The sequence below is a fragment of the Sinocyclocheilus anshuiensis genome, unplaced genomic scaffold (assembly GCF_001515605.1).
Source record: "Sinocyclocheilus anshuiensis isolate Anshui unplaced genomic scaffold, SAMN03320099.WGS_v1.1 scaffold546, whole genome shotgun sequence".
Lineage (NCBI taxonomy): Eukaryota > Metazoa > Chordata > Actinopteri > Cypriniformes > Cyprinidae > Sinocyclocheilus > Sinocyclocheilus anshuiensis.
Window position 1 is genome coordinate 1,725,699 of NW_015542451.1, and position 26,995 is coordinate 1,752,693.

Here is a 26,995-nt window from a genome sequence, read left to right on the forward strand (position 1 = left end):
AAAAAAAAAAAAAAAAAAAACACGCAAATGTAGGGTTTTGTTAACAGAAATATAGACATACTAGAATCTTTGAATAAAAATGTATTTAAGCATTTATTTTATATTTTTATATTTACATTAGGCTATTACCCCTTTCTATAGTTTTGTTTATTTTTTATTTATTTATTTGCATAAATTGTACAATGTTAAACATCCGCATTTAGAAGGAAAATGAAAATAAAAAAGTGTGACCTAAGTGTAATTTGTATTTATATTAAACTATACTAATATTCGTTGACATCTACGACACCAGAATCGCTCTACTGATTCTTTCAAAAGATTCGATTCAAAACAGCGATTCATTCACGATCCCTAGGAAGGAGATGATACTTCCGCCATCCTGAGCCATGGCTGCTGCAACCCGCAAAAAAGCCCTGAGATTTTTCTCTCAGTTCGGAGCTTTTATTCTGACCCGGTTCGGCTTCTGGAACTGCTTCAGCATGTTGATGCTGTTCGCGGAGCGAGCGGATGTGAAACGGTACGTGAAAAAACCCAACTAAATGCTTGCAGTGACGCAGTATAAACACACGTGACATGCAGCAGTTGAACAAAAGAACATTAACAATGAAAGCGTTCGTGTTTGAACTGGAGTTGGCAGTGGTGTTTGTGCATCTCAAAGAGTTGACAACCATAGTTTCCACTGCTTTTAACCGTATGAAGTTGGCCACATCTTAAATGTAGCTAATATCCATTGACTTAAACAACTGTTTCTTGTCTTTGTAGGAAGCCAGACATCCAGGTGCCTTACCTGTACTTAGATTTAGGAGCTGCAGTGTTGTGTGCCAGTTTCATGTCCTTTGGGGTGAAGAGAAGATGGTTCGCTCTGGCCGCTGCCATTCATTTGGCCCTCAGCACATACGTGGCCTATGTGGGTGGACAGGTCCATTATGCAGACTGGTTGAAGGTGAAAACATACAGTTTGGTTTCATCTGAACAAAAAGGAATCATTTTTGTATAACTTGTATTGTTGAAGTGTAATATCTGTTATTGTGGCGCCAAACAGAACTGCACAAGTAATTACTGTGCTGTGCCTTATTAGTATTTTTGTAGGCCAACCTGTTCACATTGCCCTGGTTCCTGGTTATTTTTTTTTGTATTGGCTTTTGAATTATTGCAGATTTTTTTTTTTTTTTAGTTCTTATGCACCATGATAAGCTTCACAAATGAACACAAAGTATTAAAAAAATCTAAACATAGGCTATAATTGAACTATGCCAAGATTGCATGACTTTAAAGGGGTCATGAACTGCCTTTTTTATTAATGTGATGTAGAATCGGTGGGCGGGGCTAAACTGGCAGTGATGTAGAAGCAGGAGTTGATCTTCTTCTGCGGAGGCGGGGTTTAGCCACACTATAGGGCCTTTCGCACCGCTTTAGTTCCAGAACTAAATGTACAGTACTAAAGTACTGGGACGATTTTGCGCGAACTATTTCCCAGTACTATTTAAAGGGTTGCATTCGCACTGACAGTGTGTACTAGGAAGTGACGTAAGCCGGTCGACAGCGACGTCATTTGTGCGTGGCGTTCAACAACGGAAACAAAGAAGAACAACATTAACAACAGGAGGATGAAGGACGCTGTGATCGGAGCTGTGTGTTTGTTGTGTCTCGCGGGTTTCACAATAATGGACATGGAATGTCGACGTATACGTAAAGCGATTGAAAGAATGGAAAGGAGGACTAAGAATCTCCAACGACAACTGGCAGTGCTACATTTGCTACAAGTGCCTGCACTTCAGCGTCCGTCCATCTATCGCTGTTCTCCATACTTGCGAAATAAGTTGACACAATGTTTACAGTATGTTTACACGGTGTTTTAAATCATGGTGGGTGAGGGCGTTTTCGTTCGCGTTTGGCCAATCAATGTCTGCTTGCGTCACGGCTAGTACCAGTTGTGCTGGTTAGACCCTGCTCCGGAGTAGGAGCTAATTTGGTTCTCGAAAAAGGCAGTCCGGTACTAAAATCGCACCCAGTTCCGGCTGTGCGAAAATGCCAAAAAGTGGGTAGTTCCACAATTAGTTCTGGTACTATGAAAAGGTTCCTGCGGTGCGAAAGGCCCTTATTACATCACAAAGTGTCACATTCTACAACCTGTCGTTTTGGCAGATTGGCTTCAATATAAGCTGCTTTTAGATTAATGGGAAAGTTTTGAGTTCTGAAACTTACAGGATGTTTTTATAGAACAATGACCTCTTCTTATATGTCAAAAGATCAAGGGAATTTTAATTTCTCAGTTTGTGACCGCTTTAATTTCTCCCAAGTTTCCGAAACTCTTTCAGTCTGTATTTAAATACAATTTCCCTGTAAGTTTGAGTTAGATTAGTTTGCACGAGTATGATTATGAACACGATTTATGTCGTAGAATAAAACATGAAAATATCTTGAGCTTGTGTTCACCACAGACCTCACAGAAACTCAAAAAAAAACAAAAAAAAACATTGATTTCAGGACGATGGAACCAGAATTGCTAAAATGCTTGTGTCCAGGTTTTGGCCTACAAAAAACACGTAGTCCGACCTCAACCCACTCACACCATTGGTTAATGTGTTGTTGCAAACATGGAAATTAACCTGTGAATTTTAACAAATTACACATTTAGTTGTTGTTCTGCTTTTGTTGGTTTTCCTATGTCTCTGACTGCTCATGCAAATCCATTTTTCATATCACGTCCACCCAAGGGATTATCCATCTGCAATATAGTGTTATATAACTGCCGTAATATCTCTCTTTGATCGTAATACAGCGGTCAAAGGAAGCTTTGTTGGAATGTCAATCACCCATTGCTTGTAATTCGATTCTGTTTTGAGGAAATGTAGACAATTTAGATTCATTCATATGAATGTGAGACCAGCCAGAGCGTTCACCTCCAATGTATGTATTCATAACCGCCGCAGGTGAGGATGTACTCCAGAGCCATGGCCATCATAGGAGGGTTTCTGGTGCTGGCCAGTGGAGCAGGAGAGGTTTACAGACAGAAACCTCGCACACGCTCACTGCAGTCCACCGGACAGGTCTTCCTGGGGATTTACTTGATATGTATGGTGAGTTTGTCCATTTCATCACTGCTAGTCTCACAGAACCAGATCAGACCGTGCTGTAGTTTGATCCCCACAGTTATGGAAAACCTAGGGATATTAGGGAATTTTAAAATGGTGATTTGCAGGCCTGGAAAAGCTGTAGAAATAAATTAAACTTATCAGTTGTAAAATATGTTATAAGATAAAAGTTGCTCTTTTAAATACTATATGTATGCATTTAACTAAGAATATATAAAATCATTAACAAGGCTCACTTATTTCAATTAAAGGGTTAGTTCACCCAAAAATTAAATTCTGTCATTAATTACTCACCCTCGTGTTGTTCCAAACACGTAAGACCTTCGTTCATCTTCGGAACACAATTTAAGATATTTTTGATGAAATCTGAGGGCTCTCTGACCCTCACATAGATGGCAAGGTAACTACCACGGTTCAAGGTCCAGAAAAGTACCAAGATGATCGACAAAGTAGTCCGTGTGACATCAGTGGTTCAACTGTAAAGTTACGAAGCTAATCGTCAACACGCCGGATCTGGGTCAGCACCGCCACACGCTCGTGTCATGGTACTGTCGTGAACGCGCATCCAAAGTGACACAGTAGAGACGAATATGCGGAATAAAGTCGTTATTTTTGTTTTCTTTGCACAAAAAAGTATTCTCGTAGCTTCGTAACTTTACAGTTGAACCACTGATGTCACACGGACTACTTTGTCGATCATCTTGGTACTTTTCTGGACCTTGAACCGTGGTAGTTACCTTGCTGTCTATGGGAGGGTCAGAGAGCCCTCAGATTTCATCAAAAATATCTTAAATTGTGTTCCGAAGATGAACGAAGATCTTACGGGTTTGGAACAACACGAGGGTGAGTAATTAATGACAGAATTTTCATTTTTGGGTGAACTAACCCTTTAAGCACTACTTTAATGTACAGTAAATTAAGCATTATTAATTCAATTAAAACGAATTAAACCTTAACTAATAAACTTATTTTGTAATTTTAATATCTTAATAGCTGCAGCTTGATATATGAAATAATAAATAAATTTGTTCAATTTTGATTGAGCGGTCACAAAATATATATATATATATATAAAAAAGGTTTGCATATGTAATTTATGTTTTATCATATTTGATACATCAGGGTTTTATGATTCGTATAGTATGATGTAGTGAGAATATGGAGGGGAAAACACCATCCAGAGGCCCAAAGTGAGCAAAAATATGCAATTTGGTGCAGATGTTGATATTTACATGGCCAGAAAGTTAGATAAAATTCTAATGCTTGCAACATAAATCAATGAGACCTTTATAACAGTATAGCAGACTACTTGCATAAAAATTATTTAAACATCAGTTGTCACTATATCTCTCAATAATGTGTCTAAGATGACATTTAATGCTTAGTTTTATGAGCAAAACATAACTGCAATGCAATAAAATGATTGAGAGATTAACAAATAAACATTCCTCAAAAACATGCTTTTTCTAAAAAAAATGATGTATAGATAATTAAGTAAACTTAAGTTGCTTCAGTCCAGTAACTGTTCATCTTGAAATATTAGTAACAATATGTTATCTTTACATTTATCTCAGTAAAGGTTTCACAGCAAAAAGACACGTGAAGCACGAGCTGAAGGTGGACGTTTGTACAATTACACTAAAAGAACTTTTACTTGATTAAAAAAAAAAAGTCTGAACTATCAATCAGACAACAGAAGGCATGGAGCAGATTGTGTGCAACAGGTTTCTCAGCAATGTTTTGATCATTTAGAAGCCTTAGAAATGTGCATATTAAATATGAGATTGTAGACTTTATAGGGTTAACATCACTGACACTATTTCCCCTCCAGGTTTACTCACTACAGCACAGTAAGGAAGACCGGCTGGCCTACCTGGACCACATTCCTGGTGGTGAGATCACGGTCCAGTTCCTGGTGGTTGTGTTCGGGGTGTTAGCGCTCTCCTACCTCTCGGGCTGCTATGTGCGAGTGGCTTCCCAGATCCTGGCAGTTCTGTTACCTTTGGTTGTGCTGTTCATTGACGGCAACATCGGTTATTGGCACCGCACCTGCCACGTGGAGTTCTGGAACCAGATGAAGCTCATCGGGCAGAACCTCGGCATCTTCGGAGCGGTGCTTATTCTAGCCACAGACAGCTAAAGATACAGGGACATGAGCTCTGTACAGGCAGTGTTTAGGACAAGCATGTGTCTCATGGGAGCATTTGCTGAAGATAAAGAGAATAATGTGCTGAAACTGACAGTGCACTCAAAGGTATTGAGGATACAATTCCCAGCTTGCTCTGGAATCTGCAAGCACAAAGTCTTCAAAAGACTGTTTACGTTTCGTTTGTTTCCATTTTTAATGCATTATTTAAAAATTAAGAACGACTATGAGTCTTAAATGTTAAATTAAAGTTGAATGGTGAATTAAGGGTAGTTTGGAAACACATTATTGTCAGTTTTGATGTTCTTAAGCTGTATAGTAATGTGGGATTCCCCCCCCCCATGTTACCGACATTTAAAATGCCATTGCATTTTTTGCTGCTTGTATTTAGTTTGCATTCCTTATACAACTTCTATAAAAGCATCACAATGTCAATTAAAAATGTTTTGTACGGAATCTACAAAATCTTTTGATTATTGCATAGCAGTTTTAGCTGGATGGATGGATGGATAGAAGAACGGATGGATGGATGAATGGACGGACAGACAGATGGACGTATGAACAGATGGATAAACAGATGAATAGATGGATGTATGAACGGATAGATGGTTAGATAGATTTTGATAAAATATCATCACTCAAAGTGTACAAAACTTATACTAAAGCAATAGTTTCAAATCTAAGTTCTCTGAACAACTCGGCAAATAAATTGGTCAACAAGAAAATGATGGTTCAGAACACAATACTGCATTATTTACTAGAATCCACTTATGCATATTTAAAGTAACTGAATAAAATGACAGGCCGTCCCCAAAGGTCAGGTTGGTGCTCCCGGTATTGAGTTGCAAAAGGTAAACAAACCTTCTCTGTGGCTTTTCATGCGTCATTTAGCTTGAGATCACTACCGAACACTTGAGTACTGACACACAAACTCTAATTTCCTTTAGCAGGTTTTCTACAATTAGCACGATCAAGGGATGACAGAGTTCACAAACAAGTAATGCAACATTGTTCAGAGCAAGGAAAATATCCATATTGAATTCATATTATGTAAGTTAGAGTGCTGAAGTGAGGCTATATTTTTGTATAGGCCAACATGGTTCCCTCATCAAAACATTTTTCCACTGGCTTTTGGATTATTGCAAAAAATAAGCTCTTTTACAAACAAAATTTTACGATTCATGCACTTTTTGTTCTGCATGGTAATCTTCAAAATGAACAACTATCATTCATTTTGAAGCCTAAATACAATTGCCAGAAAGCTAAACCTGGTTATAAAGGAACTACACCACAGTCACATGACTTCAACATCCCACCGTTAAGCTTCTGACAACTTTTTCAGTCTGTATTAAAAAAAAAAAAAAAAACATTTTCTGTAAAAGTTTGAGGTTAAATAGTTTGCAAGAGCACAATAATATAAGAGATTTAAACACTTGTTAGCAACCGCCTTTTTCAAGACATGTAAAAGCATTAAGAAAATCACAAGGGGCTAATACTGATGTATTTTATGTTGTATAATAAAACGTAAAAAATATCTTGAGCTCGTGTTCATCACGGACTATTTCAGGCATTTAACCAAAAAAAAAAAAAAACATTCAGGACAAATGGAACCAGAAGTGCTGAAATGCTTGTTTTTAGGTTTTGACCTACATAAATGCATCATCCCTGCAGCACTCTTATATTTTGATGAAGAATGACCATTCATAATAAGACTAGGAACATGTATTGGGAAAGTAAATAGGTTCAGTTTTGATTTCACGTTGAAGTGAATATGGATATGTACTACATGCACAAAAATGAAGACCTGTTGTGTAAAATAAGACTGTATTGCTAACAGCTGCTGACTTTCTTCATTTGCGAGACTCCCAAGGCATAGGATCGTTTCCTTGTTTTTCCAGGTTCATTTTTTGCTTCTTGCGCTTGCGTTCTGCCATAACCAAGGCACCCACCACAGTGACAATCACAGTTCCGGTAATGATCAGGACAGTGGCTGTTTCTGCGATACACAGCTGACTGTGCATCAAACCCAGAGATGCTCCAGCCACTAAGAGCGGAGAATGGCACGTGATATTCATGTAATCGTCCACGTGGAGATGCCTGACATGGAGTATCTTAGTGAAGACACGATGAAGTTCACAGTCACACGTCCAGGGGTTCTCCGACATCTGCAGATGCGTGCTGGGCGTCTGAAGGTTTAGGAACATCTTGAACTTCAGGCTTCTCAGCTGGTTGGCTTCTAAGTTCAGAATGCTGAGGGTTTGTAAGGGGGCCAGAGCTTCCGTTTCAATCTTGGAGATATTGTTGTGGTTCAAGAAAAGAACTCCAAGGCTTTGTTGCATAGTGAGCAGGCCTCCTTGGAGGACTGTCAATTGATTCCATGCAAGGTTAAGGTGCCTTAGCATGGTAAGTCCACGAAATGCCCCAACTTCGATAACCTGAATGTGGTTGTGACTGAGATCTAACCTCTCGAGACTTTCTAGGTCCTCCAAAGAGTGGGACTCAAGGCGTTCCAGAGCATTGTGGGAAAGCTTGAGATCTTTAAGAGTGGTCAACCCTTGACAGAAATCTGGAGGAAGGACACGGAGCTCGTTGTAAGCCAGGTCCAACTTTTCCAGGAAGGTCAGAGAGGAAAGAGCCTGGAACGGAAACATGGCACGTTCAACTAATGATCCTGTAAAGCTGCAATTTAAAGACCAAAATAGAAGTAGAGGAATACATTTTGAATGGATAATTCACTTAATTCTATAATCGTTCAACACCCTCATATTGTTCCAAACTTGTGAGTTGCTTTCTTTTGTGGAACACATTAGATATTCTGAAGATGTTTCAAATGTTTTTGTCCATAAAATGAGGGTGCAATACAACATTAGACACTTTCATTGAGTAATCAAAAACATTTCATTGAGTTTCTTCTTTTGTAGTCCACAGAAGAACCAGAGAATAACCATTTTGGGTTCCATTTTTTTTCTTAGTGTTTCCAATAGTAAGAACTTTTTGCAGAATGGAAAGATTCCACTCTTATAAATAAAAGGTTATTTATTTGGCATAAATGGCTCCATGCAGAACCTTAAACATCCACTAGAAAAAAGGTTCTTTATTGGGCATCTATACAGTGCATGCCTAATTATTATGCAAGTTGATATTCTGGTCATATTGTTTTTCTAAGCACATTTGACCAATTCCAAACCATATCAATCTAAATAACTACTATTCATTTTGTCTTTAATCATTTATAAATGATATATAATTGTCTGTGAATTATGGAAATGAAAAAAAGCCTTATATTCAGGTGTGCATAATTATTAAGCAGGTTTTCTTTTACAGATAAAATGAGCCAAAAAGAGATTTTAACAAACTGAAAAGTCAAAAATTATTAAATGGCCATGAGAAGGATGCAATACTAGAAATTGCAAAGTTAAGGCATGACCATAGTAGAGCGAAATACTCATTGGGTCAGCAAGGTTAGAAAAAAACTGGTGGAGAAGAAAAGACACATTAACTGCAAAAGAATTAAGGTGAAAGAATTAGGTGTGAAACATCTCTTTTTGGCTCATTTTATCTGTAAAAGAAAACCTGCTTACTAATTATGCACACCTGACTATAAGGTGTTTTTCACTTCCATCCTTCATAGACAATTATATAAAATTTATAAATGATTAAAGACAAAATGAATAGTAGTTATTTAGATTGATGTGGTTTGGAATTGGTAAAATGTGCTTGGAAATAAAATGATCAGAATATCAACTTGCATGGTAATTATGCACGCACTGTAGTTCCGTGAAGAACCCTTAACGTCCATGGAACCTTTCTATTCACTCTTTAGTAAATAATGGTTCTTTTTAGAACTGTTCACTAAAAATTTCTTTAGGGAACCCAAAATTGTTCTTTTATGGCATCACATAGAAAGAAAAAAAAAACCTTTTGGAACCTTTATTTTAAAAAGTGTATAGTGGGAAGCTTCTTTAGATTATCAAAAAGTTCTTCACACTAAGAAAAAAAAAATGGTTCTTTTAATAGCTGTTGACTGAAAGGTTCTTTGAGGAACCAAAAGTGTTTATTCTATGGTATTGTTGTGAAAACCCCATATTGGGGAAACCCCACCTTTCTTTTTAAGAGTGTAGAACAGGGTTCCTCAAATCTTGCCCTGGAGGGCCAATGCGCTGCAGAGTTTAGCTCCAACCCTGATCAAACTCACCTACCTGTGATTTTCTAATGATCCTGAAGACATTGATTAGCATGCTCAGGTGTGTTTGATTAGGGTTAGAGCTAAACTCTGCAGGAAAGTGGATCTCGTGGGCCAGATTTGAGCATCCCTGGTGTAGAAGAACCATTTTGGGTTCCCCAAAAACCTTTCAGTAACCAGTAATCTCAAGAACCATTTTCCACTATAAAATAAACTGTTGTGCAATTGAAAGATTCCATGGATAAGGCTTGTTCATGGAGCCACTGATGCCAATAAAGAATCTTCACTTTTAAGAGAGTAGGTGGGAAAATAAATTTGCAGACAAGCAAAACTGAACGCACCTTAGAATGCACCACCTGCATGTTGCTTTGTGAAAGCAGAAGGACCCGGAGAGCCCATATCCCAGTAAAGGAGGTACTCCTCAACTCCGACAACTTATTCCCACTGAGGTCCAGGAGCCATGTGCCATGTGGAATACTGTGGGGAATGTGAGTGAACCCTCGGGATCGACAGTCCACTAGCTCAGATGCGTCGTAACAAGAACACTGATGAGGGCAGAGCTTTGAGCTCCCCACGATGAGGAAAGTGATGGGTAAAAATACGATGCAGAGCATCTTCAACACAGCTTAAAGAGTCTCCATTCAAAAAAAGAAAGAAATGGTCGTAGACGTTCTAGATTAACAAGCACACTGGTCTTGTTCGTCCTCAGTGCAGAACCGTCATGTTGAGCTGAAAAGTAGAGTCAACTGGTATATTTGGTGCATTTATGATGCCTTTTCAAACAGCTTGCAGTCTTAGATCTACAAGGATTTGTGGCTTGGCATGAGAAGTCAAATTATATAAAGAGCTCCAAATCCTTTAATCCGTTTATAATTTCACAGTCAGAATAAGTTATTCGCTTTTATGTTGGTCAACTTTCTTCCTGGACAGATGTGCATAGATCAAATGTCTGTGAAGGCATTCATTCGTGCTTATAGCAACATAGAAATTACAGCTCTAATTGTACTTACCACAAGTCGGTCTTGACGAATATGGAGTCACTGGTTGAGCAGAAACAAGCCTTAGTCATATTTCCTCAACAAATTCCATCAGATTTCTACCCTAACTTGAAAACTGAAAAATACTACATTGTGTATGGTGTACACCTGCACCCTTCGTTCTTGCTTCACTATTTAAAAAGAAATACAACACGAACACTTTAAATTCTGCACCTGGATGGAGAGCATCTCACATGCAACCCTGCTTTGAAGTCTCTGAGGTCGACTTGATTTATCCTCAAAGCACACTACATCACTCAAGAAACAAGAGTACTTGGTACATATTGAATAATTCATTGAACGGTCCATCAATTTAGAAGCAGGACGTGTAGTCTTACACTTAAGCATATGCGCTCCTCTAAAGATCTCAATAGAAACCTCAAGGAGCGTCTTACACCATGTTAAACCTTTGACGTGTACTACATTGTGGTATTTTTAGAGATGGAAACCGGTTCCAGCGGTGTGAATGGAACAATGTGTATTACTTACAGTAATAATCCAACCTTCATCCTTAATTATTCAAGATCAAGACCTTTTCACACCGCCATAATAGGGTCAAGGGAAGTCAAAACCCTTCATAGTTCACATAGCAGTGATAAATAATTCATTGAAACTCTGTTTGTGTAATTAACCCAAAGGCTGCCAGCAGTCTGTAGCTAAAGATATTTTAGATATGTGCCTAGTAAACCATATTCTAATTACACAGGCACCTAGAATTACATTTCCTTTCCGATTTCTAAAAATACTCCAAGAAGAAACATGCCACTAGAGAATAAATGCTTGCTTTTGGCATAGAATAGTAGGCCAGAATATAATCTACACTGTCTACTAAATAAAAATTGTTAAAAATATTATGGGAAACAAAACTTAAGTGTTTTTCCAGGCTTTATGAAGGTAAATGTAAGACTTTTTAAAACCAAGTAAAGCAAATTTAAGGAATAAATGGAACACAATTTGTATTAACGCTTCAAAGTTTGAAAACAACCACTAAAAGATCTCCATTATTTTTTAATTCATCAAAAAAAAAAAAAAATTATTATATATATATATATATCGAAGATATGATCTCTTAAGTAAATATATCTTGATTTAAGGATGTTTACTGAAGAAACCATTTATTCTTTGCAGAGCATGCAACATGTAATGCCATGGCTTTAATTTAAGACTTTGTTCTGATTTAAGACCTTTTTAAGGCCTTAATTTGTGTAAGAGCGAACGTGCTAATGATGCACGTTTAACTTAGGGTTAGGGATTGATGCATTGTGGTATACTGGTTTGAAGAATGTAGAAGGTTATCCAGCTTTTCCATGTACGGCTTACAGAACAGATGCATACCAATGTTGTTAATCTAAGGAACTCCCCATAGGAAGTTTAACTAATGTGGTTTTTGCAAAACAAATCAAACATTATTTGATTAGAACCCGTAAAACAGTGTTTCAGCATTTAAACCAAACATTTTTTTTTTTACCCCTTTTGCAAGCATAGTGTGTTCAAAGTTTCTGAAAAGCAACTGAAAGTACAGTATTACAGTCAGAATTTTTGTTACTTTTATTTTAGAAAATGTCCTTTGTAACGTGTGGCACTGAAGTCACATTTTGTTTAAAATACAGAACGGGCAGACAATTGTAGAACATAATCAGCCAAAAGAAAGAAAAAAAGCATAAAAAGTAAAAGCTAACAAGCTTTTCTGACTGGTTTGATTTTTTTTGACAAAATGGAATAGAAGGCGAAGGAGGGATGTAAGAGAGAAGAAAATATGAAGCTATTTCAGATGAAACACAGGAGGAAGAAGAAGGGGCAGAGAGGGGATAAGACACTGTAAGTTAGTCAAAGAAACTATGGTTTGTTTGATGGTTGGTGTTTTAAATTATCTTTATAAAGTCTAATTTAGAATGAACTCTTTTCACTCTCACGTTCTTTTCCTTAAAACATTTTTTCTTTTGTTGATCTTCCAGACCCTAGGCCCTTGGTGCATCCACCCTCGGACTACGCCGCAGAGGGGGAGAAGAGCGCTGGTTTCGACCAGCTGCTAGGCCCTTGATGCCCGTGGTGCCCTCCCCAGATGAGCCATACACCCCCCCCACTCCCCCACTCAGGAGGATAAAGACGAGTCCTTCTGTGTTTGCTGTGCTTGTGTACGTTGCATCGACTTCTGGCTTTCCACATCTCTAAAATGTTTCTCAACCTGAAAAGAAAGAGACAAGCAAGTCATGGTAAGTGATCAATATGAGAGCTGAATACAAGGAATCACCATCAGGCACTTATCCATCGATTCATTGTACTAACAGCCTATTCAGAGACAGAATTAAACTGATACATGCTTTCTAATGCAAAACAGCATAAATATATGTTTACAGGGCACTTGGAAGGAATAAGGAAAAATCTAATTCAATTTCAATTGATATTTATTTTGAAATTCAACACTCAAATAAAAACTTTGTTGTATACAAACATTTCAACTGCACATAAGGCGGCTTTGATATCAACTTTTTAATTATATAATTCAGTTTGTGCTCCAATTTGTTGAAATTTTCCAATTTGTTGGCGGTCATAATTTTTCATGACAGATTTATTCAAACCGAGATTAAATATGACTCCACCAACAGGTTAAGTAAAATATAAAAGGAATATGTAAAATAGTGCATATATGAATGTATAGTAGGGTTGGGCCGATAGACGATGCTATCGTCCATCGCCGATGGCTGACAGACATCACGATGTTAAGCTGACATCGTGATTCCTTCGCCCCCCCCACCACCACCCCCTCTCCCGCAATCTGCCGCATCCCAGTTCCATGTTCGGAAAGGAAATGAAGTGTACTATGGAAACCCTAAAGGGAATAAATAGCCTACGAGATGGGTGGATAAAAAAAAATATTTCAATTATTTTTCTCGCAATTATATCGTTGGGTAAGTATAGGCGACTGTATATAAATTGCGGGCATCAGGGAGCCGCTATTGAAACCGCTTTCGATTGCGCGCTCTCTTTTTACTTTCACTTTCAATTTTGAGATTCGCGATCACAAGGACTCTATACTATGGAGCGGCAGAACTTACTGAACATTTGACAAGATTAGATGTTTGTCAGTGGTGCTCAGGATCTGCAAATCATTCGCCATCGTCCTATCAGACATTTCTCCTTACTCTGTGTATGTGGTAAGTGAACTTTCATGTACTGTAATGCAACAGGGTACCGCGAGCAAGCGGCTAACCTTTTAGTGGCTCCATAGAACGCGTTATTTGTTTCACGCTTCGGGCACACCCCTAACCCCGCCCCGCCCCCCGATGTCATCGTCCATCACGATGTTTCACTGTAGACATCGCCCAACCCTAATGTATAGTACATAGGGCTGCAACAAACAATTATTTTGATAATCGATTAATCTATTGATTATTGGAACGATTAATCAACTAACCGTTGATTAATCAGTAGGCTTTGATCGAACAATTATATTACTATTGTACAATTGCAATTATTATACAATTATTTTTTACAATACAAATAAATATATTTGGCATACAAAATGAGATGACAGGCAGAGCGACACTCTAAATTCACCATGTAATTAGCCGTATGAAAAAGTAACTGATTCATCATTCTGCCCAAGATCTCCTTTTAAAAGTCATATGGACATTGAACAAAATAAACATAAGTGATAAGACATTTTATGGATAAATTATTCACAACATTAGCTCTCTTAAAACACCTTATAGCAGTGGTTCCCAAACTGGGGGGTGCGGCAAGGCTGAGGGATAGTGCACAGTCAGCAGATTATTTTGCAAAAGAAACCTCTGCAGGGTGATAAAGACCACACTGTGTAATTTTACCACTTATCATGCTTGCCTGATAAGTAAATAATTGAACGCAAAATATTAATTTGACATTTTAATTACCTCATCATGACTCACAGTACCCGCTTGAGCGCGTTATCAGTTGTAGAAGTTGTGGTTGAATCAATAACAGACCACTAGATGGCGCGATTGAAGAATCAGTTGTATTGCAGGGAGCCATGTAGAAATATAAACGAACGATGCATGGTTCTGCTCTAAGCATGTAAGTTACAAGTTTGTGAAAATACTGCCAGTGCCAGGTACATAAAGCAGATGATGAATACACTTAAGATTCACAAATACCAAAACAACGAGTCTACGAGCAGTGCGACGTGACAAAAGGAAATAGAACCCAGTGACACGACAAATCCATGACAGTAAACTGATGCCCCGTTCTATTTCTGACGAACTCCAGCTCTCTGACAGAAAGGACAATTGGATTTGCAATGTTCACTTTGCCGCATCCAGTGTGGTGAAAAGACAAGAAAATATGACTAGGCATATCTCGCCCTCAGATTCACCAGTACAAAGGTGGGCAATGCATTTTATTGCACTTTTCCATCTGACACGGCAATGCCAATTTCACAGTGATGAGAGTGTTTGATGTCACAAAAAAGCACTTGTAGATCAAATGGCGGCACTGCATCATATTTGTTGTCTACAATTTAATTGTTAGGAGACTTGATTAACAATTGCCATTTTATGTATTTTAAGCATCGACCAATGGAACGACTTTACTGTCAGGAGTCTGAGATACATTTGAAATATATTGCATTTTGAGAGAACTTAAAAATGACTGCTACCTTTTGTTTCAATATTGTCCATCTTGTAAACCCTATGGATGCCACTGGAGGAGAAGGAGTAACACTGCTGAAATGAAAACTATACTACTGAATTGAAAGATACTGCGTGATACTCACAATTTTGCGTACATGACTTAGAGCACTTCCCTCTTTGCCTTTGCAGTTCTCCACCTGGTACGGTGGTGAGATTACGACGTCATCCATAACAATGATGTTCTTCTCCTGCCATTTACAGTCTTTGATGCTAGAAAAAGAGATCAAACAACAAACTCTAGACGAGCACACCAACTGTGAGCAACAACATCTAACATGATCAAATTATTGCATTTATTGAAATCACAACAACTTGACCTTGTGCTTTAATTCAATCATCATGGCAGACCCCACAAAGGGAGACCACCTTGTTGAATGTAGACAGGGCTTAAATTTCGCCGTGGGATTGCACAATTCTACCGATTCCTTCACTTTCCACACTTGTAATGAGGGAAATTCCCGTAAATATTTCCACATGACTCTTGGGACAGAAGACGGAATGCATCATTTCATCGCGACTACAGAAAGAAGTTGTTGCGCCTTATTGCACGTAAACGGCCAAATACATACAAAATTGTCAAAATGCCCAATCTTGATGAGTATTCACGTAAACAGTCGATTTATTCTAAACATTGTCGGTATATAGGCTATTAAGTGAACGTAACCAGTTGAGAAACAAAACTTATGTTAGATCTGTGCATGAGGTCTTAAAGAGACAGCAACCTAAATATACCTGCTGCTGTCTGTCATAAATGTTTATTTATGCATTGAAGACTAACCTGTGTTATTTTAACGTTAAACAGATTATTCAGTTTCTGTGGTATTTCTGTACCTGAATATTACTGTTATACATACCTGAAAAACTTAAAGCACAGTTCATTTTAGTTGCATCTTGTTATTGTATTTGTGCCACTGCTTGTCATTTATCTATTCTTATTTTATTACTAACTGTTTACTTGTCTTTTTTTAGTTAAAATATATTCAATTCAGAGTTTGAAATCAAAGTTCTTTTTTAAGTATCTTCCTCACAATATAAATACGAATCATCAACATTATAAATTGTAAAACACAAACATTTAGGTTGGATGATTGTAGTGTAAAAATATGCCTAAAAAATACCCTAACACCCCCACAAATTAAAAAAATCCTCCCATAAGATAAAGGGGGAATTTCCCCCATTTTCCAAAACAAAATTCAGGACCTGGTAGAAGAAAACCATTTCTAGGCTACAGATCTGACTGCAGCCTTCCTCTCGCATGCTTTTAAACTTCAGCCAAAAGTGTTAATCAATGCATTTGGTTTCACAATGTATGTAAAGTTGGCAAATCTTACGTTTTGTGTATAGTCTGGAATAATTGCTGGCCCTCGACTGACACCCCAGCACTGATTGCATAGGCTTGGGACAACTTGTCTTCCTTTTCTGTCCTTGCCCGATTGGCAAGCTGTGGAAAAAACACGTCAAAATAAGTCAAAACTGTCAGATCTTCTCCATCTTGTATTATTTACCATCACATGTTCATCTGGTACATGATGTGTGAAATGTTTTTTTTACAAGCCACTATGATTATGTGAAACCAACAGAACCAGTTAAACTCTGCGGACCCGGATACGGGTCCAAAATCGCGTTAAAAATGTTTATGCTTCATTTACATAGCCTTCCTTATATGGTATCAGCCCATATATGGGTTCATTTGAAAGCTTGGAGTGTCTTCTTTACAAAGAATACCATTCCTTTTGGTTTTTATATTCATAAAGCAGTAAAATTAAGCTTAGAAATGTATTCGTCCCACACACGAATTTCCGCCTAACCATTGCGAATAATTTTTACGAAGAATGTGTATTTTATATATTTTTCACAAAAAAGTCAAGTCATATATAACAAGAAAGCTCTCATTCTCAGGAATTTGACGATGTAGATTAGTTCATTGTGTGACAATCACAGATCGAATTATCTTCGATAGAATCGCGATGCGAAAATACCAAAAAACGCCCTGAGCTTAAGTGGTTTTAATAGATGGGGAAAAAAATGGAACATGCAACATGGAACAAATACTTACAATTTAAAACAGCAGTATTAGCTGTCTACCAATAAACTGTAAAGCAATGCTGATGGCTGGATGTCAGGAGTGTATAAACTGTACAATGGTAAAAATGTTTCAACTGATGCAAAATCTGCAATAACATGTCTTCTGTGGTGGTAGATAACAATGCGTGGCTATTAGTGATATTAGTAATGCTAAAAACATACTTTGCTGCAAACAAATGAAACTAAACTTCCCTTACTTGTGTGGCATAAAAATTTAATTGACATACAGTCACAGGTGTGTATATATTGTCTTTCACAGCATCACGGAATGTCATTGCCACAAAATGTCATTATTGTGTGTAACGTACCAAAATATATATCTGTTCCATTTGATATGGATAAATGTATTACTAAGTGGACAAGTGTGGAGTTTGGAGCACATGCATTTTACTTTAACAATTAATTTACTGTTCACTTTAATTAAAATCTATTATTAATATTCCTGAAAATTCCCATTGCCAGTTCAAAATATCAGTTTCTCTTGGGCGCACACCAGCTATACAGGCGTTAATACTGAATGTTTAACGTTATATTCATTGCATGTATATACTTCGTAGTAGACATCCTTAACTCCATTCTGTTGTCAGTTGCTCTGTTGTCGGTGTTTCTTTGTTTGAATATGGCGCTTATCACATGCTGTGTGGTATCGGGGCATTTTAACGAGTACAATAATATAAAGTAATTTTGTAATACTTTTTAAATTTAACTCAATTTTAATGATGCTGAATAAAAAAAAAAAACAAGCCAATAAAATAACCACACTTTTACTGAAAGTAACAATAAAACTGGACAGAATTTCTACAGCATTTACTAATCTTAGTTCATGTTAATTTCAATATTTACTAATGCATTATTAAAATCAACAGTTGTGTTTGTTAACAGTTAATGCACTCTGAATTAACATGAACTAACAGTGAATAACTGTATTCTCTAACTAACATTAAGAAAGATTAATAAATACTGTAATAGATTTATTGTTCATTGTTCGTTCATGATAGTTAATACATTAACTAATGGAACCTTATTGAAACGTGTTACCTTAATATTAAATACAGATTTATTGTCAAGAATAATCATATCTTTTGGTTTGTAACCAAATAAAGTATGGAAAATTAAGTAAAGGCCCATTTGCAATAAGAATTTGAACACTAACGATAACAATATTAGCATCCACACCAACAGACGACAACGTGTATTAAGTTGATGCTTTAAAGGCTTGAGTGTGAAAGTCAGACAGATTCTGAGTACAGAGTACACCTTAAGTTGAAGTACCAAGTTTTTTTAACAAGTACAATAGGCGTTAACATTAGAGGTCGACCGATTGATTAGTTTTGCCGATTAATCGGCACCGATAGTTGATTGCTGGAACTATCGGCAAAAATCCATGGCGATAGTTTTCCAGGTTGCGTCCGTTGCTCGAGCGGCTGAGAAGCGTCCGCTGTCATTATACAGAGCGAGAGCGGCCTCTAGAGGAGGAATCACTGACACCTCGTGCTGTTTGTTCGTGTTACCTTAATATTAAATATCAATATATTATTTTCATTCACTTCTATGTAACAGAATCAGATATGTTTTTTTTTTTTTTGACTAATTATCCAAATAATGTACAGTCCTACAAAGCTATTCTTATCAGAGCATGTGAGCAGAGCATATTGCTGGAACTATCGGCAAAAATCCATGGCGATAGTTTTTCCGGGTTGCGTCCACTGCTGGAGCTGAGAAGCTCCGCTGTCATTATACAGCACGAGAGCGGCCTCTAGAGGGGAATCACTGACAGCACGGGCTGTTTGTTTTGACACTGAGGCTGCTTAAGATGCAGATTTAAAACAGACAACGAAACTCTGTGTATATAGTAGGGCTGCACGATTAATCGAATGCAATTGTCATGCACATCTTGTCAGTAAAGCCGGTTCTGTGATTAGTAGTAAATCTCCATCACGTGCTTTCAGATGGAGAAGCATTTACTACACAGAGCCGTAGTTCACTGACAAGCTATGCAAAACAATTAACGCAGACGATATAATCGTACAATTATGAAATCTAAGAAATCGTTTGCGATAATGACAGCTGTTTGCTAGGGGTGGGAATCACCAGAGACCTCACGATACGATATTATCATGATACTTGTGTCACGATACAATATTATTGCGATTTTAAATATATTGCAATTTATTACCTTTTTCCAACTTCAAATTATATCCCCAAAGGAAAACTTTGACAACATCTGTTTTAACTAAAAAGAAACGTTTCTCAGTTTATCTCACTTCAGTTTTATTGTTGCAGTGCAAAATGGGATTGTCAAGCAGACAAACTGACCAACACTTTCATGAAAACCTGTCATAAATGTTGTATGCACCTGGCAAACTCAACTATTTGTATTACAGTCTAATCTAGTCCACCTTAATTAAATGTAAACAGGTATGCACTGCTGTGCTACTACAGGTATTTTGAACAGTGCAACTTGAAAGTGTACTAAAAAGTTGTGCAGACCATTCAGCAATTGGGGCATTTGAAAGTAAATTACTGTTAAATTTAAATTAAATTAAACATGTAGTCTTACATCTAGGGATGCACCGAAATGAAAGTTCTGGGCCGAAACGGAAACCGAAAATTCTGGATGCACTTGGCCGAAAACCGAAACCGAAAATGCTTTGTAATGATAAATCTAGTGCTAAAGATATTGTGGATGAGTTCTTCTGTGTCATCACGTTCTATTAGTTCCACAGCTTCAGTTTCGGAACTTTCATGCTTAGTAACACATACAGCTGTTCCCTCACCACAGTGCAACAGTGAAAAAAAGTGTCGCGTTCTGAACGTTGTTTAAGCGACATACACCGGTATAATAATAATAATAATAATAATAATACTACAAATTCAACTAAGAACAATATAAAACGCACTAAGGATAAACGAGCTGCTGGATTCATGAATATTAATCAGGCTGTGTGCGTTTGCTTGAACTGATTCGCTGAAACGCTGAAGAATTCCAAAGAAACTCCGTTATTTTGACAGGAAAATACAACAAAAAATATTGTTTACATGTAGCGCGTCAATTCTGCATAGTATGTAAAACCCTCTTTCGCTCTCCCTCTTTGCGTGCGAGAAAAAAAGCAAAGTGACGGTGAGTCGTGCACCTTTACACTAGAGTTTACGGTACGTCAAATCAAGGTGCGCTGCGCATCCATTGAGATGAGCTGAAAAAAAGCACACAGATCTCTTTATGGAGAGTGAAACTCTGAAGCGCTCAGTCAGAGTTCGGCGAGTAAAAATATATCTGTGTTAAACTTATAATTAGCCTCCAACTTACATACTGGCGATTAAAATCTGAGAATTTATTAGCCATTGGCTAATATTAGTTATCATTTAGTCGCCCAGAGTGAAGATTCAGTCGCATATGCGAGTGATTTACTCGCAATGTAGAGGGTTGCAAATGCTCAAAGTGACTCTCAGAGGGAGCCAGAGCAGTTCTGGAGATGTTGTTCATGTATTTGACTCTATTTAAGTGTACTGACCTTCTTTTGATTAATTCATCCAAACTTTGACAAATTCCGCGTCATACAGTAAATTCCATTTATATGACTGGATTCCGCGATTCTGTCCTCATCGCGGAAATCATAGATAATACTGAGGTGTTTTGCAACTTCAGTAACGTTAGTGGATTGTGATTTATTGCAACTTAAGCAACGTCTGCTGCTGCCTTACCTTTGAGAGACAACTGATGCGTGATCACTGAAGCAGCTCCAGTTAGCAAGTGCTTTCGGAGTGAGAGTGAATTCCGCATTGATTGGTCGGACTCGTGACTCCCAACAAATCAGATGGGCGGAGATTGCTTTAGGCCACAGAGTGGTGAGTTCTGACAGGCTGCATCAGAGCCAAATAGCGCGTTTCAAAAGTAAGTTATTTTATCGGCGAATCGGTTTTGAAAATGACCGATACCGATAATCAAAAATGCTTAATATCGGCACCGATAAACGGTCGACCCCTAACACCAACTATACTGTGATATAGAGCCTTACCATGAATTAAAATGACTCATACTAGTATATAAAATTGTGACTGTACCACACACCTTTGGTTCTCAATATGATTTAAGCATAAAATGTGAGCTTACCTTACTAATATTCAAGGATGCTAGAGGAGGAGGAGTCTCAGTGCGGTCATTAATAACATCCACATTTGAAACATAGGCTAGGTTAACCAAGATGACGTCACTGAGGTTGGGCTTACCGCTGGAGGAAGGACATTCTGGGAGGAGAAGGGTTAAGGAAAAACCAAACGAAGACATGAAGTCAAGATTATGTCGAAAGGAAAAAAAAAAAAAAAAAAGAAATAGCTAGCTGTTGAAACCTTTTTTTGGGAAATCAGCACTTCCTTCTGCTGCTCTGATTCAACAGTCCCCACAAGTTTAGATAATTATTTTAAGGCCCATACACAAAACGAGTAAAGAGTCAAAATAGAAAATATAACAAATGAGACCAATATGAGTAACTGGTTGAGCAAGCCCACAAAACATAAGACAGGGGGGAAAAAAGTGACAAATGACAGGCTGAATACGTCAAAGAATCAAACCATCAAAGGTCACACTTAAGTGGGATTTCTAGATGTATGAAGGTCAACCGCTTGTGTGACAAGCAGACTAACTCATTAATCACTATGAACAAGTCAAAATCAGACTCCATCTTTGTAGACACCAGAAAAACTCACAAACACACTCCCCAGATGCTGCTTAGCCATTCAATCTATCCTTAAATCAATGCATACTGATATTTTATTCATGGATTTCTAAAGCCTCTAAATGATCCACATGATGAAAACTTTGTTTTAATTCAGTATCCATACAAATTATTATTTTTTTTTATCATGTTAAAGGGGTCATATAATGCTTTTTTAAAGATCATTATTTGGTGTATTTGGTGTAACAGAATATGTTGACATGCTTTAATGTTCAAAAAACACATTATTTTTCAAATACTGTACATTATTGTAGGTCCTCTATGACAGAGCCCGAAAGGGGAACAGAGTCGTGTGACAGAGACAGTGATGAAGCTGGTCTCTCTCGCTCTCTCTCTCACACACGCACGCACGCACGCACGATGCACAAAACTCTGCATTTGAACAGTCAATAGCAAATACTTAAACTAATAACAAAACAGTAGCTGATTCAGAAGCGCCAGATTGTCATAGCAAAGTCAGAATTACTTCCTCTCCTAGGTTCACGAAACGGTCGTCCATAAAATGCATTGCTGTTCTGTTGTAAGTAATCTTAAAGATTCCTAAATGCATCTACTTTCGGAAGGCCAAATAAAGTGCTTTTGCTTTCGCCTAGAAACACACAGCGTCTCCCTGACATGCTGCTTCAACACTAACTGCGGTTACTGAAACCACGCCTTCTTTCTTTGCGTGCACATTTGGGCGGCATTATGCTAATATTTCCACATAGTGAGGTAGACATGTGGGGGCGTGTTAGAACGAGCCGTTTTAGGGGGGCGTGGCAGAGTCTTAACTTTGATAAAGAATATCTCTTTGGTTTTGAGACTTTAATCTTTGCAACTTCAGGGATCTTATCTATGCACAATCAGCTTGTAACACTCCAAAGAGAAAGGAAAACTTGAAATTGCATCATATGACCCCTTTAAAATGTAGCAAATATGATCATCATCAGGCTTTAGATTTGTTCATCTCTCAATCAACATTGGATCGCATTGCATTATATATTTTGAAACTACAGAGCTTTGATCATAAAACCAAGCATTTCAACATCAGCTCACCAAGACGTATTATTGGCAGATATAGAGTAACAACTGATATTTATATCATTTTAGCTATACAATCAGTCTGTAATAAAGATCTCATTGATTTGCATTACAAGCATCAGACTATCATTCACTTTTTGGTCCTATAATATCGACATCTGCACCAAATTGCATATTTTTACTCAGTTTGAGCCTCTGAATAAAACCGAGGTGTTTTTCCTCCTTCCGGATGGGCTTAATATTCTCACAGCATCATCAGTATTGTATAAAGCGCTATACAAATAAAGGTGACTTGACATCATAGTATCTGAGCAATAATAGCCTGATATATTAAATATGATACAGCACGTGCAAACTTTAATTTTGATTTTTATAAATATATTACAGGCGTAAAGCCTTAAATACATGTTATATAGGCAGTACTTTCCAAAACATAATAATTATTTAAAAAAAAAAAGCCTGAATCTTGCACGCATGCCAGGTCACAGGGTGTCAACACTCATCTGGTCTGATACAACGTTAACTCATCTGAGAACAGTAGAGCTAAATCCCTCATGTATTGTGAGAAAACCAAGTGGCTGATACTCAGCCTGGCGTATTTTCCCTAAATAACACTTAATGAAAAACAAAGAATTGATATTGTGTGTTACATGTCCTGTGAGAGCTGCCATTATTGCACTGGAAAGACATTAGCTTAGCGCGCATGCTAATACTGTCGGTGGCGAGGACATGCTAATCAACACGCTAACCACAAACAACACTTCTCTAACACGTTTCCAACTATGAACCCACATCAAATCAACTTAGCAAAAAAGAACCCAAGCGAAAACAAAGCAGATCGTGTCCGAACACAACACAGAAGGTAAATAAAGCAAGAACAGGCGTTGAATGAGGCGACTAGCGCACACATAAACACGCTCGCACGGAGCCTCAGTTCACAGAACGGCCGTTTAAACGCACATATGCGAGGAATAAAGGATACTCAAAGTCAGCATCTTGGACGGGTAATCGAAAGCTACCACCTCTCCCTGCAAACGTTGGCCTAAACAGGTGAGGCAAGAGACATGGCTCCCGACACTGAAATACTCCCCCGGTCCAGGAGCCGCCATCTTCTCCGCCAGGGAAACCGGAGCGCAAGCTTTACGTAAACGCATGCGGCGGCGTGGCGACGTACGACGCAGAGGCACGTCAGGTGACAGGAAAGGGACCAGTTTATTGTTTCTTTAAATTGTATTTCGCTTAGGAATAACAGTCAAATATAGAACAAAAAGTGCATAGCATTATTTAACAATTTAGAGAATGTGAGATACATAACATATATAAAACAGAATATAAATACGGAATAAACAAGATTTGGGCAGTTACATGCATTTGAAAAGCTTTAGAATTTTTTTTTTCATTCGTTATATTTTTATTTTGTATTTTCATGTTTGGAAGGGTTTCATCAAAGCACATCTTGATAATGTTTGAGTTTTTTTTGTTGTTGTTGTTGTTTTATTATTTTCTTTTTAGTTATTCTTGACTCGTGAATATAAAACTTTGCAAAATAAATAAAAAGTTTAATTGAACTAAATTAAAATAATTTTGTTTTTCAGAAAAGGTCTATCTTGTCCATTTTTAAAGTCAGTCCAAAATAACAGAGAGAGAGAGAGAGAGAGAGAGAGAAGGGCAAATTAAGTATCAACTGATGTATTTACATCAGTACATTTATCACATACGGTGTGGATATATCTACTACTGGCCCAATTTATTATTACAGCACCATCTCTAACATTATTCTGCAAATATTCTTTGAACATGTACTCAATAAATATAAGATAAAAATATAAAAAGTTTGTCCGAAGATCGAATGAGTACAAATATTTGAACAAGATTACGACTACAGGTCCCAAATATAACGAAATATTACGTCTACATTCAAGCGATATCATTTAAAAAATGCGTTTTAGTGAAGTTTGTCCCACTGCGGCCACCGTAACGGCGGTAACGTGGAAGTTTGCAAAACAAACAAAACAACTGACAGATTACTAGCCGCAGGATCATCTTTGCCAGGCGCTTTAGTTTCTGTATCTGTGAGCTGTAAGATAATAGTATGATGAACAAGGGATCTTAATTTTACTGGTTGACGTTTATTCATCTTCCTATAATGGAGACCATATACCGCCAAGGCGTTCGGATGGCGGAGGAGCTTCAGCGGAGAACGAGAAGCTACGAGGACTTCTGGCTAATAGCTTCTCATTTGGGAGACCCGAAAGCTGCAGTGCTCCTGGTCTTTCCTGTGGTGTTTTACACGCACCGACGGACCGGCATCGCTGTTCTCTGGGTAGCAGCTTTATCAGAGTGGCTTAATTTGGTTTTCAAATGGTACGCATTGCTTTGCATCTTGGGATGTCGGAAAGCGAAGCTGAAATGAATGTCAGAGCAAATAATAGATATCTACATGTCTATAAGGAAGTTGTTATATGTAATATGTATATTAAATGATTTCTATTGAATTATTATTAGTGTTATTAGTACTGTTTTCATTGAACTGTATACATTTTTGTATACACGTTTGTAATATAATATAATACATCACTTTATGTATAATATTTATCACTTTAAATGCACTATTGATTGATATTGACATATATAAATATATATATACATACATACATACATACATATATATATATGTAATGTTCCATGGGGAAAAAAACATTTTAAATGCATTCAAAGTGATCATATATATGGGTCAAAGACAGGATGTCTCATTTTGGTGTCCGAATCAAATTAAATTTACAAATGATTTGCAAGTGATTTTATACTTGCATAAAACATATTAAACGCAAGTAAAGTCTACTTTCATTTTTCAAATAACTGTTGTGAAAATAACGTTAAAATATGGGTGAAATGATGTTCCATCGTCATTCAGTGTAACGGATATATTCTGATTTATACTTATTAAAATATATAAAAGAATAAGTGATCATACTACATTATTTTTAAAATTATTAAAAACGTATTGCTGACAAATGGATAAAACCTAGTAATATTTACATTATTTATATTTATTAAGATTATTTTACATGATTTCACATGTTGACATTTTATGTTAGGATCCTGTTTGGCGAGAGGCCTTATTGGTGGATTGGACATTCTGGATTGTTTTCTAAAAACCCACCAAAAGTCCAGCAGTTCCTGTCTACCTGTGAGACCGGCCCAGGTAAAGCAGCAAAGTAAACCTCCTTATCACACATCACTTTACCTGAACCATTTCCAGATGTGAAGACATTTGAAACGAGCTGCTGACTGACCGATTCCTCATCTGTCTCTCTCAGGCAGTCCGTCCGGTCATGCCATGGTCACTGGTGCTGTCTGGTGGGTGGTCGTCTCTTTCCTAGCCTCCTTCTTTCACACTCGCACAGGCAGGTCTGTCTTTAAGGCTCTCGTGATATAATAGAAATGTTAGTTATTCATATGTGAAACTAACTAAATTATCTCTCTCTCACAGTAAGATATTAGCTGCAGTGCCGTATCTGTTGTATGCAGTATTTTTGGCATGTGTAGGCCTCTCTCGAATCTTCATCTTAGCTCACTTCCCACATCAAGTCATTGCAGGTCTTCTGGCAGGTCAGAAATTATTATATTATATTATATTATATTATATTAATTATATTATATTTGTATCTTTATGCACTCTCTCCACAGGGGTCTTGCTGGGGATTGTTCTGAACAGGACTGTGCCTGAATGTCACCCTCTGCTGTTCTTCTTTCGCTTCAGCTTGACTTTGCTCCTTGGAGCTTTTCTAATGCATGGTGCCCTGCAAAAGATTGGGGTTGATCTTTCTTGGTGGGTACAGTGTTATATTGAGTAAATATTGTATGAAAACATTACATTTATTTAGTTTAAAACATTTATTTTCTAAATTTTCTCATTTGTTATAATTAAATGACAAATCTGTCTACCCCTAATCATAACATATTGGGCCTCAAACTATCACACACACACATATATATATATATATATATATATATATATATATATAT

At 37.4% G+C, this 26,995-nt stretch overlaps 4 protein-coding genes across 4 annotated transcripts in view; 2 read left to right on the forward strand and 2 right to left on the reverse strand.

Annotated features, from left to right (window-relative positions):
• The first annotated feature begins 327 nt into the window (after positions 1-327).
• On the forward strand, positions 328-5,691 carry tmem101 (transmembrane protein 101). Its single transcript, XM_016493146.1, has 4 exons — positions 328-517; positions 763-943; positions 2,934-3,080; positions 4,927-5,691. Exons 1-4 carry the CDS (start codon positions 387-389, stop codon positions 5,233-5,235), a joined length of 768 nt encoding a protein of 255 aa, XP_016348632.1. The 5' UTR covers positions 328-386; the 3' UTR covers positions 5,236-5,691.
• A 1,117-nt stretch (positions 5,692-6,808) lies between these two features.
• LOC107693679 (slit homolog 2 protein) lies at positions 6,809-10,219 on the reverse strand. Its single transcript, XM_016493144.1, has 2 exons — positions 9,766-10,219; positions 6,809-7,877 (listed from the first exon to the last, which is right to left on the reverse strand). The coding sequence occupies exons 1-2, from the start codon at positions 10,036-10,038 to the stop codon at positions 7,092-7,094; spliced, it is 1,059 nt and encodes a 352-aa protein (XP_016348630.1). The 5' UTR covers positions 10,039-10,219; the 3' UTR covers positions 6,809-7,091.
• A 2,173-nt stretch (positions 10,220-12,392) lies between these two features.
• On the reverse strand, positions 12,393-24,153 carry lsm12b (LSM12 homolog b). Its single transcript, XM_016493147.1, has 5 exons — positions 23,949-24,153; positions 21,325-21,458; positions 16,460-16,569; positions 15,212-15,338; positions 12,393-12,646 (listed from the first exon to the last, which is right to left on the reverse strand). Exons 1-5 carry the CDS (start codon positions 24,118-24,120, stop codon positions 12,554-12,556), a joined length of 636 nt encoding a protein of 211 aa, XP_016348633.1. The 5' UTR covers positions 24,121-24,153; the 3' UTR covers positions 12,393-12,553.
• A 791-nt stretch (positions 24,154-24,944) lies between these two features.
• g6pc3 (glucose-6-phosphatase catalytic subunit 3) overlaps positions 24,945-26,995 on the forward strand; it is an 8,344-nt gene continuing 6,293 nt past the window's right edge. Inside the window, exons 1-5 of the mRNA XM_016493145.1 lie at positions 24,945-25,330; positions 26,065-26,171; positions 26,287-26,377; positions 26,460-26,578; positions 26,657-26,798. Coding sequence (XP_016348631.1) covers positions 25,113-25,330; positions 26,065-26,171; positions 26,287-26,377; positions 26,460-26,578; positions 26,657-26,798 — 677 coding nt within the window. The 5' untranslated portion in view covers positions 24,945-25,112. The remainder of the gene's footprint in view (positions 25,331-26,064; positions 26,172-26,286; positions 26,378-26,459; positions 26,579-26,656; positions 26,799-26,995) is intronic.

Bases quoted from the DNA above. Each gene is read 5' to 3' on its own strand.
- tmem101 (XM_016493146.1), top strand. From the start codon at position 387: ATGGCTGCTGCAACCCGCAAAAAAGCCCTGAGATTTTTCTCTCAGTTC. The intron at 518-762 runs GTACGTGAAAAA...TTGTCTTTGTAG, and splicing joins GAGCGAGCGGATGTGAAACG to GAAGCCAGACATCCAGGTGC. The intron at 3,081-4,926 runs GTGAGTTTGTCC...TTTCCCCTCCAG, and splicing joins GGATTTACTTGATATGTATG to GTTTACTCACTACAGCACAG.
- LOC107693679 (XM_016493144.1), bottom strand. From the start codon at position 10,038: ATGCTCTGCATCGTATTTTTACCCATCACTTTCCTCATCGTGGGGAGC. The intron at 7,878-9,765 runs GTGCGTTCAGTT...TTTCCGTTCCAG, and splicing joins TGCAGGTGGTGCATTCTAAG to GCTCTTTCCTCTCTGACCTT.
- lsm12b (XM_016493147.1), bottom strand. From the start codon at position 24,120: ATGCGTTTACGTAAAGCTTGCGCTCCGGTTTCCCTGGCGGAGAAGATG. The intron at 16,570-21,324 runs GTAAGCTCACAT...TTTTTTCCACAG, and splicing joins CATCCTTGAATATTAGTAAG to CTTGCCAATCGGGCAAGGAC. The intron at 15,339-16,459 runs GTAAGATTTGCC...CTCTTTTTCTAG, and splicing joins TTCCAGACTATACACAAAAC to CATCAAAGACTGTAAATGGC.